The 13965-nt window shown below is 38.4% G+C and overlaps 1 protein-coding gene across 3 annotated transcripts in view; it reads left to right on the forward strand.

The window, feature by feature from the left end:
* Positions 1 to 12892, forward strand: part of CPED1 (cadherin like and PC-esterase domain containing 1) — a 148253-nt gene extending 135361 nt beyond the window's left edge. For 2 of the 3 annotated variants that reach the window (XM_005507728.3, XM_065048827.1), the window contains 5 exons: positions 1153 to 1373; positions 1636 to 1737; positions 1925 to 2012; positions 3826 to 3972; positions 9658 to 12892. In XM_005507728.3, coding sequence (XP_005507785.2) covers positions 1153 to 1373; positions 1636 to 1737; positions 1925 to 2012; positions 3826 to 3972; positions 9658 to 9885 — 786 coding nt within the window. In that variant the 3' untranslated portion in view covers positions 9886 to 12892. The remainder of the gene's footprint in view (positions 1 to 1152; positions 1374 to 1635; positions 1738 to 1924; positions 2013 to 3825; positions 3973 to 9657) is intronic. The other variant, XR_010469575.1, reaches the window with a different exon arrangement.
* The last annotated feature ends 1073 nt before the right edge of the window (positions 12893 to 13965 follow it).

Below are 13965 nucleotides of genomic sequence, written 5' to 3' on the forward strand. Positions count from 1 at the left end.
CCAAACCAAACTGAAAAACAAAAACCCAACTTGCAGGATGCCAACTACCCTGAGTGCCAGAGGAGATAGGAGAAGATACACATTGCTGTGTAGAGAACAGGGCTGTTCTTGTGTTATGGCTCTGTGGAGTTTCTGACACCCAGTTTTACATTTATGCTCCTCTATGTGGATTTCTGTCTGAGGTGACTGTGGTAATAACTGATTATGTACATAGTTTCCCTGGCAAACCACAATGAACCTGGGTTCTCTTCTCTTTTGGACCCTTGTCATTGCTTACATGTTCTCTTCAGCAGAAGGAAATGCTAGTCATACCCACTAAAAATAGGGCAATTACATAAAAAAACCCCACACATTAAATTATGTGGTCCCCACATACAGAGATGTTTGGTTTGCCAAGGGAGTCTACAGAATGACAAGAAGCAAGCCCAGATTTCACTTCTTCATTCGTTTGCAAGTTCAGAGCAGCCCAGTGAAAACTGCTGATACTTGAAGTATTTCTGCTATCCTGATGGCACTTCTAACTCCCTTCAGGCTATAATGCTTCCTGGTGGTCACATCACACATGCCAGGGATCTATTCAAATCATCTGCTAGCAAAATAACCCCTTTTTTTTCCCCTCTCTGAAATGGTAGAAAGACCGTCTCTTTACAAATAAAGCAGCAGCTGCATCCATTGATGTGTGTGAGTGTGTCTTACTTTGGTGTAAATACAACATTTATGGAAGGCAGACATTAACTGAGATGCGCTCTGTAGGAACAAACCACATTAAAAACTGGAGGAAGAAAGGCAGGAAGCTGCAAGCAATCATGCAATGCTCTGTTCTAGCAATTGGAAGTCAGTATAAACTTAAGCAAAATAAATTATCAACAAAGATGAAAAATGCAGGACTAACTGTGCATCTATAGCCATCTATAACTTGTACTTTTTATCTTCAAAACAATATAGCTTTTTGGTTTTGATTGCATTGATTTTGCTAAAGGAAAATGTTAGTATTGAGATGTCAGGGCTCGAGAGCTGGCAGCTCACAAAGAGTTTTCTTGAACATTATGAAAATAGTTTAAAAGTGTCCAGACTAGCTGTATTATTTTCATAGCTTTTGTTTTTTGGAGTGTACAACTTCTAAGTTGGTCATATCTTTTTTTCCATCCAAAGATTCTTTTTATAGGTGACTCAACTAACAGAGGGATGATGTACTACCTAATAGAAAGAGTGAATAAGACTCTTCAGGAATGGCAAAAGACTCACGATGTTAAATGTTATCACAATATCAACGAGGGAAAAACATTCATCAGTTACTCCTACTACCCCCAGTTTTGGATGAATGCAAACCAGAGACCAACTTTTGAGAAAGCACTAGAACAGCTGCTACAGAGGTACCGTACAAACTCTATTGCTGGGTCATTTGTATTCTTGTTGTATTCACAAATGTGTTTAACACATTTTATGATTAAAGTCGGTAAACAATTAAATGTAATGTGTGCAGACTGTACTGTGTGGTTGAAAAATAGCAGAAAATGACATGAGGCCTCTGATCAGGATGCCAGATACAGTTCACTGAAATGCAGCGCAATGCAGTTAAAATGTTTGCCATCTGTTTTAAGGCAACACGTGTTGTTTCTCCTTTCTGGGTTTCAGATCACGTCCTCTGGAGAACACAGACCAGACTGTATTAATTGTAGGTGGTGTTCAGTGGCTTAATTCCAATCACCTGCAAATTATCCAAAAGGTGTTGAACAGGTAATGTCATGTACTTGGTGTTATTCCAAGTCTTGATATGATAAATTATGAGAAACAATATTTCATTTGTTTTCTCATAGGTGTGCAGTTAAGTGACTTTGGAAAAATAAAAATGCAGCATCTTTTGATGTGTCTGTTAAGTAAAATGCATGTCCTTTTTTTCTTTTTTTTTAAATTTGCCAAACAGGGAAAATCTGTCAAATATCCTGGTAATTATCAAATCCATAGGAATGGGCTTTCACCTCCCAGTGGATGGAATACATTCTCTATCACAGGTAAGCTACAGTATATTTAGAGTGCATTTTCATGGAAGACTTGTCCTTTCAGCAATAATTTTGCTGTCTGGTCAAAATATGTTAGAACCTCTGATGAGCAAGCCTTAAGTGGAAAAAAGAAAGAGTGTTTATATTCGCTCATACAGTTTGCTAATACAGATTCAAATCAGTTTCCCTGCAATCAGAGGGCCATTCAAGACTCCATGGTCAGTCAGCTGTCCCAAGAACCAGAAGAAGCCCTGATATTGATTGGGCTGCTAAAACTGAGAAATTGAGCTGGGAATAGGCAGATTGAGCCCTCACTAGACTTCCTCTGTGGTTACTGCTGGCTTAGGTTCACTGGTGTGGCTGCATTGCACTGCTGTCTATAAATCTGTCTTAACCAGTCTATAGAACCAGAACATCACAGAGCAGCTGGAATGTACCGGTGAATCTAGCCTATTATTTGTATGTTAATTGGATGTTACAATCAACTTAAATCATATCCAAGACTCTCAGAGTAACAGATGGGCTCATTTCAATGTGCTGTGTAACTCATTCAATTACATATTTTTATTTACAATTTGGATGGTGGTTTTCTATTGAACACATATAAATGTGTGGATAAGTTGGGGCTTGGAAGCGCCAGAGGGCAGAACGGAGACAGTGATGCCTACCAACACTGCGCGTAATGCTCCAGCTATTCACTGGTGTTGAAAAGAGAAAATTATTAGCTTTCACAGTTTACATACAGCACTCCTATCACACTAGGGATTGGCACCCATGCCTTATTGCAACCGTAGCACACTGCTGTATTCAGCGTGTGACTTACTGCTACTCTCGGCTTTTTGCTACAGAGGCCGTCCTGTCAGATTTTACCCATTATTTCTAAGTTAGTACTACTTGCCTTGTCTCTACTGTATGTCTTCTTACTGATTCCAACCATTTCCTTAATTTATCCGGATGACCAAATTACGATACAGTAGAGAAATTGTTGCCATGAACATTGTCGTAATTCCTGCCATAGATTTCAGCAGAGTTCAGTCCTAGGAGGAAGAAGCAGAACTTTGATCAAAGGTAGGTGAGGCAAGGATAGAAAGAGTATTAAAGTCTTCCCAGGACTACCTTTTTCTGTTTCTCATCCAGTAGATTTACAAATCTCTAGAAATCAACTACAGTGCATAACTGATTTTCTTTTCCCTTTCAATATTGGAATAACGTGCCAAATTACCCATGGCATTTGGGTGCTCTAGACTTCTGGATTAACCCAGCTACTCTCAAAGCCCTTCTATCTTCAGTGTCAAATCCACCAGCTTGCCAAATGTATGGCTTTTTTCTATTCCTGGAGTTCCTGCAGTATCTTGAGAAATAATAGTCTGTCCTTCAGCATAACCATTTCTAAGATACTCAGGGCCTTATACTTGTTTTTAAGCAAGTCTCAATTACTTCGATTTGAAGCTGAATTTTTCTTCACAGGAACAATTTCACCATTTGTTTCAGAACTGTATAAGAGGATTTATTTTTTTTTCCCAACTACACCTTATATTAGCTAAGTACATATTAAAAACAGCTACCCAGTAATTATATTTTAAACAACATTGAAATATTCCTGTGAAGGAAGCTGCCCAAATACTGAAAAGTATTGATAATTTCTGCAAAAGTCTGCAACAGTCTTGGAGGAGCAGCTGTTTTGAAGAGTAAATTTATAGTAATTCACATCTGGACTATAATGTGAATTCAAAATACAGTTTTGCTAGTGATTTCCTTGGCAGAACACAATAACCTTTAAACAGTCCTTCTGACAAGACATTGCAATATTTTATTTGCAACGCAGGAAGAAGTGCAAAACCTGTGGAATGAAAACTTGGTTATTCTGGATACAGCAAAAAATTTTGGCTATGAAGTTGTTGACACCTTTATCATCACCATGGGGCGTTACAAAGAATTCCTGCAAGGGAAGTGCGGCTGCCATTTCCATGAGGTAATAGTTTATGCTTGTATCATTCCCAGGTATATAAGATAGAATTTAACTGACAGGTGCTTCGAAACAAAAGGGTACACAATGAGGTTCGCATCTGTGACTCAAAGGTAGGCCTAAATAAAAACAGTTTGTACTGTGGCACTTGTCCCTCACCGTTCATAGTGAGATGCTGCCCAAGGATGGGCAGAACTGCTGCAGTGGTGGTTCCTTGAAATAAAAATAAGCATGTTCTTCTGCAAAAGTAGCATGTATAGAAGGATGTTGCACAGCTTCCAGGTTCTTATATTATTTGCTTTGCATTACGTATCCCTACTGCTTCTGCACAGGCAGTTTATCTGTTTGCCATACCTCAGTCTCACAGGGTTTTACCAAAAGCCTTCCTAACTGTGCAGGTCATCAGACTCCCATCAAACCAGAGATACATTTAAATGGAGCTTAAGATTGAAAGACCAATCTAACTGCTGTGGTTTTTATTTATTTATTTATTTATTTATTTATTTGGTCTGAAATCTATAGAAATTCTGTCTTCTGTTTTATAGCTACTGGACTGGTGAAACTGTGACATGGTAAAATATAGGAGTACGGCAACTGAGAATATGTTCTTCTGTTCATTCAAAGTTTTGTCAAGGCCTCTTCACAATATACTACAAATGACAGCAGTCAATGGTTTAAATAAAAAATAAATAAGCAAACACATTATTATACCTAGGCACAAAATCAGCCCAGAGGCTGCCAAACCAGTGAAAGCAAAGAGTTTGAAAAACAAGATATTTAAAGTTTTTCTGGTTTTCTTTAAGATGTATTTCGAGTATGTGGAACGTCTTTTTATAGCGAGTGCTCTTCTGCATCAGCAAAGAAGGGATCTGTCTTAGGTTTGTATTTCTTGTGCTTTATGTACAGCAAAGGAGGAAGTGCACCCCAGGTTTAGTGAAAGTGACCCTAAATGAAAACAGAGAGTATAATTTTTGAGCAGTGAAGCAAGCAGGTTGATGACAGTAATTTTTTATATGATACTTAAAGAAGTGTCGCCAAAGCCACCAGACTATTTCTGTAGCTCCCAAGTCCTTCCCCATACTCATGACACCAGCTTGTTGGTATAGAAGCTGAGTTCCCAGGTTCCTATTACGGGGGATCATTTGCTGAGAATCCAAACATGTCATTCATTGCCCTAAAGAAGACCCACGAATATTACATGACTCCCTTTGGAAACCAGAAAAGGCTTTGAGGAATAAAGGAGGCTCATACCTGTCCAGGTGCTTTGCTCTTGATTCTCAGTAAACAATATTTCTTCAGTGAAAAATGGAATAATGCACTCAGATATCCTCAGTAAGCCCATGCCTGAATTCCTCAATGAATACAAGGACAGAGAAGCCTTCTGGTACCTCTATAGATAAAGTTATATTTGGCACAGTAAGAAATACCCTGTGATGCTACAAGGATATTAATACTTATTAACTGAATCTGGATTGTCTGCTTAACACAAGAGTAGGAAACTACCACAATTTATTCCATTAAAATCTGTTTCAGACCATAAAACTTGAACTGTCGTATCTTACAGGAAGATTACATTTCCTCTACGTGATCAAAAGAGAGATGACAGGTGCATGTTCTTTCACAGAATGAAATACAGTATGAGAAGAAATTGTTATCGAAAAGTTAAAACTGGAAGAAAAAAAAAGATTCAACAAAAGATATCTCTTTGAAACCAAGAGTTAATAATTTATAGTGTTTTACAGTCAGCTGGGATCTTTAAGCCAGTAAGAAGCTACTAGTTGGTAGAAATCTCAGGAGTTTGCTTGCTGACTAGAATAATGATGCAAGCAATTTGATCTATCACTTAGAAGACAGAACTCAAAAAGTTAATTCTTATGGGCAAAATCCTAGAACTTTTTTTAAGTATAGTTATCAAAAGTGCACAAATATTAAAATAGATTATCACCCACACAAGTGAAATGCCAGCATTTTCCCAGCATGAATTTAGGAATTTGTTTTCTGTCAAAACAAATTACTTCAAATAAGAGAGACCATCAAATGTTTTCTGAATCTCTCAAGAGAAGAATAAAATCCCTTTGCTTATTTTGCCAAGTCATGACTATTTTTCTGTAAGCCTCACTCTTGGCCAAAACTGTTATGGGACGTGGATGTGTGCAGGGATAGCACAGAAGCTCCATAGATCTTCACAGGTACAAAGGTGGACCATGATGCCAGGAATTAAAGTGGAAACACTAATTTTTGCTGTGAAGAAATGTCAGGACAGCTGTGATATACTTCCCCTAAAGACCCCCAAAAATAAAAGATCTTAAAATAAAGTTTCCTTCATCAGGCACCCACAATATACACTGGAAAACAAAATATACTGTAGCAAATAAAACCTAGGAGTAGCTTAAACCAAACAAAATGAAATTTGGTGGTGGCGATAGTAAAATTCAATCATAGGCTCCGGAGTGTCCTTGCAGTGTCTGCTGGCCAAGGACTAACATAGAAATCCTAACTATTTTCTTGTAGCTAGTGGGTTATATTTAGTTCTCTTCACCACAGCAGTCGCCTTTACATAAAGCAGAATAAAAATATTAATAACTACAAGGCTTTGATTTTTCTCCTTAAATATCACAGGCAGAAAGAGAGTGGGGAAAAAAAACAGTTGCCACTGGTTTCGTGCCTCTGCCAGTGTGAGGCTTACTGGGACTGAGCACAGCTTTGGGAGTGTTATCAAACCCATCTGGCCTCACGTGCTTCGCGTCAACCTCACAGCTGGTTTCCACCTCAGGCTCCTCAGCAGCTCACATGTTTTCAGCCCATTGCCTTGGCCTCTGTCCTGCCTTGGGACCAAACTCGGCAGGTGTGGTTAGTTAACCGATCCTTTAATCTGCTCTGCTCAGTATGAAAGAGGCACGAACATAGCTCAGTCCAAATGGAGCTGGGAAAGAGGGAGTAAATCACAGGGCAGGTATTTATGCATGGAGAAAATTCTTCCCTCTGTTTCACCCAGAAGGCTGTATTGACCCTTTTTTGTCTAGAACCCAGATGTTAGTGTCTTCATGGGTCATTGCTGTTGTTCACCATTTCCACAGAGCTTTTGAGCGAAAAAGAGAACTTCAAAGTGAAATATTTCAGATGCTTTGTGTGGAACTGGGTGGAAAACAGCAGGGCGTGATCGATCGTCAGCATTTTTCATGCACTCCTCCATCATTTTGTATGAGCTCATGTGCAGATTTGGTCTTGCTTCTCTGTCAGAGGAATTTCAACAGAGAGTATGCACTTCTGGGGAGGATAAGGGGAGAATTTGAGCTCTTGGAGCTGTTGTTAATGAGTCTTGAGAGGTCAATGTGCCTAAAAGAGGCATAGATGTACCCGGGAGAAGCCATCAGCCTCCAAAAACTAGACTCTATCCTTGAGGAAAGTAAAAAGAAAGTCCTTGAATGCTTTTGATACCTCGTTAGTTTTAACAGTTTTGTCATCAGTTTATTTCTGCATCCAGGCAAGTAGAGTTTCATCAGGTGCTGGAGCAGCTTGCACTAGGAAAATGGCATTTTGCCTTCGAGGATGGAGCCAAGAACATTGTGTAAAATCCCAGAACTGTACGTGTTTTATGAAACCAGATGAGATGGATTAAATCTACCTCTTTGTATTTTCACTTTCTTTCTCTTAAAAAGTGACGTTCTAAATTCCCAGAAGACTAAACCCCTCTGTAAATGCCTCTGAGCTAAAGCATGGCTGTATGGGAATGGAGGGCTGACCATTCTGTGCAGTCAGAAAAGAAGATCTGAAATGCATTCCACCATTCCCATTTAATTCTCACTAGCTGGCCAAACAGAAAGACATTTCCCTTGATTGTTCTGATATATTATTTGAGTTCCCACCAACCCACTTCATAGGGCCTTGGGTCACCCTGATAGCACAGAAATCTGCAACTCTGTAGATCCTACAATCTTACCTCAGATTGCCAAGGGATGTGGACTCACAAAGGGATTTTACCAATCTGGGATCAAAAATCTGGCACTTTCTGCCCAAATATACTTCTAGTTCTATGCGCATATGCAAACCTGATTTTTTTAATTACCTCATTCTTCACATCTGCTTATGGAGAAATAGATTGGCCCACATTTGTAAAGACCTTAATGGAATCTATTTTTTAATTCAGATTTATTTCATAATTTAATGGCAATGGAATCATGATCACAACATAGAAACCAGCAACCTTGTGATTTTGGTATCTTAATCAGTGGCTGGATGCTGCATGAATATTAGATTGCATTCCTGGGAGATTATGCCTAACAGGAATGCAGTTTGGGTGATTGGTTCAAGGTGGCATCATTTTTAAATAGTTGTAAGATCTAAGGCTTTAATTTAGAAAAATGAACCTGCAGTAATTGCATGAAAACAAATAATAGCAGTTGGCTTAGCTGTATGAAATTAATCAGAGGATATTTTAATTTTTTACATGGATAATTCCTTGTCTTTTTTTTTCAGTTCAGCCAGCTCCCTCATAGTTTCTTTGCCCAGACTTTCAAGCCTTTGCACGTTAATCTTTCACTTGCATTTAATTTTGTATGAGTTGTTTCATTTATTATGAGCTTCACTACATGTGAACATTATTTCCAATTACTCAGTGACAGTAAATATACATTGTATTTTTGAAAAGCTAATTTGCTTGTGCATCAATAAATGAAGTCTGCTTTTTCAGGTATCTGCTGTGATGGTTATAGTGGGAAAATTTATGGGTATCAGAGCTATCAAAGAATATATTTACTATTTTAAAAATAAGTTAACCACCTGGCCCTTTTTCTTCATTCTCTGTATTTGAGAGTGCCTGGGTCAGAGTCCTCTGTCCTGCCTCTATACAAGGTTCTGAGGTTTTTGTCTCTACTGAAGTTGCTTCATTATTCGTCAGCAACTGTGTGTTCACTGAGACAAGACCTTCAGCGTCTCACAGGAGACTCCTGACAACCATAGTTTTCACATTCTTTCTTGTCAGTCCCATGGGCATTTGTTTATTCCGTACAAATTGAACATGATAATCCAGATCTGTACACATATTGGGGAGGGCTAAAGAGGAGCATTCTTCTATACTAAGTTACTGAAGTACATTTCGGTTATTTTACTGTAATGTCCCAGGGAGAGGGAAATTAAATTGCACCATAACTCCCTTCTTGGAGGAACATGACACATGAGTGTTATCATCTCAACATGGAGCTGGGCCAGATTTGCACCAAGGCCTGAGGGTAAGACATTCTCACAGGGATCATGGCTGAGACACAGCATATGCTCCTCAAGTGCATGAGATCAGAGCAGTATTTAAACCTTCCTGCAAGTTAGGGCCATCCTGACGTTATTTTTTCCCATGGTAAATACACAGACCAGCTGTTAGGTACAAATTTTGTTGTTCAGATAAACTATCCCTAATGAAGAGTCAAGTCTCATATACAAAGGCGTTATAGAATCAACTGAGTACAATGGGCCTCTACATTTAGATTTCAAGGCTTAAGTAAATAAGATCTTGCACTTTAATTAGTATCTAACATAATGAATTTGCCCACTAAAATACTGTTTTTGAGCAACTTGCAGCTCAAGGTGAGAGTATCAGGACCTGCTTTGTGTAGAACTGTCTCTGCATTTCTGTACACACAGCTGTGCATCCTTCTAAGTGCAGGCAGAAAGCACTCACATCTGTCATTTATTTTGCAGGTGGTGAAATCCAATCCCTCTGAAGAAAGTCCGCACATAACAATGACGTTACCAAGGCACCATACATTGGGGAAATATTTCGTCAGTCAAAGCAAACCATCACAACTGCAAGACTATGGAACAAATTCTCAGTCCCCATATCATGTCCGAGGTCCAATAAATCAAGTTTATTCTGAAATCCTTCTCAGCAGGCTCTGTGAAAGAAAGAGGGAATTGGTCAGCACGTAGCCTCTCTTCAATACAGGGCTGGGACTAGAGATGTGCCACTACCTGAATGACAATCCAAGGACCATGGTGCATTTATGACATGCTTTCTTGGTTGGCTGCATGCACACCAAGAGAGTTTGGGACAGGTGGCATTTTTCTGACAACTTCATGAAATCAAGATATGCCCTGGCAATTCTGTGGTGTCAAAATGGAAGATGGAGGGATGCAAAGGAGAGAAGAGGCAAAGTTGCTTGAACTGTTGCCAAAAGCTGGAACAGCTGTAGCTCAAGCAGCTGTATATTAATGATAGTAAAACCAGAGAAATATATACACTTGGAAGATTTGGAAAGGACTGCTTTAGCTTTTCAGCAGTATCTAGTTTTTCTATTTATAGAGACACTGTAATATTTGAATGTATTTAGAAGCTGGCTACATTCCATTTTAAAGAGTTTTATGTGGATAGGTTCCCCTTCACTATCAAACCTTTTCTATTTAGACACTTGGTTTATACAAATTGCAAATATCTATCAGCATTCTACTGATGATGTTGTTTTGAACTCCAGTGTTTTTAGTGAAAACACTTCCCTTCTTTGTATCTTAGATGGAACAGATGTCTATTCTATTTTTTGCATGTTCTAAAGCTAATATAGAGACAGATTAATTAGACTTGAGACTGATTATAACATTCTTGATGTAACATGTAAATATAGCGAACATGTTAACATAACCATATTTATGGTCCCAGTTTAGGAGAGTGGCCACATGCGGCAAGACTGCTTAGATATGTGCTCAGTGTCTACCTTGGTCTGTAAGTCAAGTATTCTTCCCGCATGGAAGTTCCATTTCTGTTATGATTTTTTATAAAATACTTGCTAATGTTTGAAGTCAGTACCACAAACAGAAGAAAAAAATCCCCTTTTCAAGCATACATAAGAACCTGGGGATCTGGTTTTTAATCTGTTAGGAGCATTGTGTGATGTGATGGGAGCAGAATATGCTGCCTGCAGCTCATGCTTGGCAGGGACAAGACCTTCTCTGAACTCCAGGTTCATGCTGTAGCCCAGCTACACCCCCAATGTTTGCAGATCTGCTCTGGGTGAAACCCAGGGAGTGGCTTTACCACCACAGGGGAGAACTGTCTGCTGATCTGCTGCCACAGCATTGGCAGCACACTCATTTGCAGTTGTGGTGCCTTGATGGGAAACCACATGTGGTCCAGGCTTAGTGGCTGCATGATGGGTTAATGGCATCCCATAATACTATTCTCCTTACAAATTATGCAGTTATGGATTTTTATGAATCCAACCATGGACAGGCAATCAAGACACCAGTCTCTCCCACCATGCACTAGAGAAGGGAGTCAGAATCAGGTAAGTACGAGGACATGCCAAGCTCTGTGACATGCTTCCCCTTCACATTTTTATAAATAAGCTTCCACTAACTTCTACTGCCTTTCGGAAAGGATGCTGCAAGCAATGTCAGGAAAAAAAAAAACAAAAAACAAAAAACAAAAAACAAACAAACAAAAAAACCAAACCAAACCAAAACAAAACAAAACAAAAACAAAAACAAAACAAAACAAAACAAAACAAAAAAACCCCAACAAATTATAGCATGAAACTGATCACCATCCTTTTGGTCTTAGTAGCAGACAGAGAGTCTGCCTTGTGTAGAAGGACTAGAAATTAATGTCACCATATTTAGGGTCTGCCAAAGCTGATTAAACTCAACACAGTCTGTATCCCTGAAGTTTTGTGAATTCCTAGTCCTTCAGATAAGATATGTGGGGATATAATTTGAAATCATCATGCAATATGGACTTTGGCTTCCCTTGATGATCGAAGGATCCTCAAAAAGAGGACATGGCATATCTAATTCAGGAGACCTTCCACAATATTGACAAAGCTCCTAATTTAGGCAGTGACATTACATTTAGTGAGACAGTGTAGATATCTGTTTCTCTATAATATGCTGCTGTGCTTACCATAAATGTCCCTGACTTTCTCTGTAAGGTTTTCCCTGGCATGGAGCTTTACACAAAAGATGGGTCAGGAACTGTGCATAAATACTGAAGATGTCAGCAATTTTTTTTTTTTTAGCAATATGATTATCTAAGGAATAGAATTGTATGCAAATGATATAATATATAATTTTGGGTCTGGAACTCCAGGGCTGCACAACTTTAAGTTGAAGGATTTAATACCATGTCATTAATATCAATAAATATAAAATGCAGCCAGATGTCTTTGGTATTAAGATGATCAATGATAGGTGTATTACAATTCTGCTTCTGTTACAATTTTTGTAGCTCATTTATATCCACATGCTGTTGCTGTTATTGTTCTATACACAAATGTTTTTAAGGCATGAACTGGGGTTTTATATTTGGGTTGTTTGCGTTTGTTGATGTTTGGGTTTTTTGGTTGTCTTTGTTTGTTTGTTTGGGTGTGGGTTATTTTTGGTTTTGTTTTGTTTGGTTGGTTGTTTTTTAATCAAAGGCTATTGCTGAAGCATCAGCATAATGATGAAAAGGAAAGAGCTGACTTTGTTCTCCTGTAGATGATACTAGCAAATGTGCAATTCATCACTTCTGGTTTCACCACAAATGGTTTACATGTGCTGTGCACCCAGATGTCTTAATGTTTTCCAAATCTTAGTATTTTTTCAAATGTAGCAAGTGGAATTTTTTCTGTGTGTTTTCTATTTTTTACATGTCTATGTACATATATATGTGTCTACAAAGTCATTGGTATAATTTGCAAAATGATCTTTACTTAAACAATTTAACCAAATATGTTTTTTCAACAGTATATATGAACCATGCAATCTTAGGAATAAGCAAAGGGAACGCTGACTAGAATAGGTACCAAAGTACATTTTTCCTTATTTAACTTTAAAATATATCTAGCATCTATAGGTATGTGAAAGAAGAGAGTTAAGATTGGCATGAAAGTATTGCTCCCTCATACACATTAAAATGTACAGATTAAGACAATAAAAGAATTATGTTTGAATTCCATTGAGAGCACATATGTTGCTATCAGTGGCTTACTCTAGAATTATTACATCTGCTGTGACACTTTTCCTGCATAAACATCAAAGTGTTCCTACTATGTTAAGACTGATTCATAATGTAGGATATTTTCTTTAGTCCCATGACTTACCATTAAAACAGCAAAGGACCTAATTATCAAGGTGAGTTCCACCTCCTAATACAGACATGAACTGCACTGGAATTGGTGGGAGGATTGAAATAATCAGGCTGGGTAACAAGAGCACTGAGAAGTTGTGTTTCCTGCTCAACCTCTGCCCAGGAGCATGTGGAGTTTAGAGTGGAACCAAGGTACGCTTTAATCTATGGGTGGAGAAACTGAAACTGGATTGCAAAAAATAAATACCCTGACATACGAAGCAGTAATCTCAGCTACTTTTGTATCCCTTCACACTTTAGCTGAAACTGCAGTATGATGTACCAGTGTCCAGTGAGTTATAACTCCTTATCTCTCACGTAACTCCATAGATGTTGCATGGTGATTTGGTTTTAACCTTGCAGGGTAGATGCCACTATGATCAAGTGCCTCTCAGTAACTATCTTTGGAATAAATGGCTATAGCAAAAAAGATTTCCCTGTTTGAAAGGAAATGCCTTGACAAGTCAGCTCTGTCATCGGAGATGCTGTATTTCAAATAGCCTTATTTGACAAGGAGCTGAAAGAATGAACTACGAATACCATTTTTATTCTTAGTAGTCATTTGAAAATGTTAATCTTTAGAATAATCTCTTTCACACCACTAAATATAAAGCCTTTACTTTTCTCTTTTGTGACATATTAAAAGGACATCAAAGTCAATTTATTTGCTTAGTGGGTGGGGTAGTGGGGCATCCAATTACCTCAAAGTTTAAATAACCACTAAAAGTTATGCTTCTGTTGCTGTGCTGAGCCAAATAGAATGCTTTGAAGAAGGAGATATGTGTGATATTAAGTTGACTGCAGTCCAGGGATCTTTCAGATTACTTTTTTAGAGGAAAGCAATTTTTTAGAGGTGCAGCAAGCTATTTGGCATTGAGTCAAACTACTAAACAAGCCTCTGTAGACTCACA

This window comes from Columba livia, chromosome 1 (genome assembly GCF_036013475.1).
Source record: "Columba livia isolate bColLiv1 breed racing homer chromosome 1, bColLiv1.pat.W.v2, whole genome shotgun sequence".
In the NCBI taxonomy this organism is placed as follows: domain Eukaryota; kingdom Metazoa; phylum Chordata; class Aves; order Columbiformes; family Columbidae; genus Columba; species Columba livia.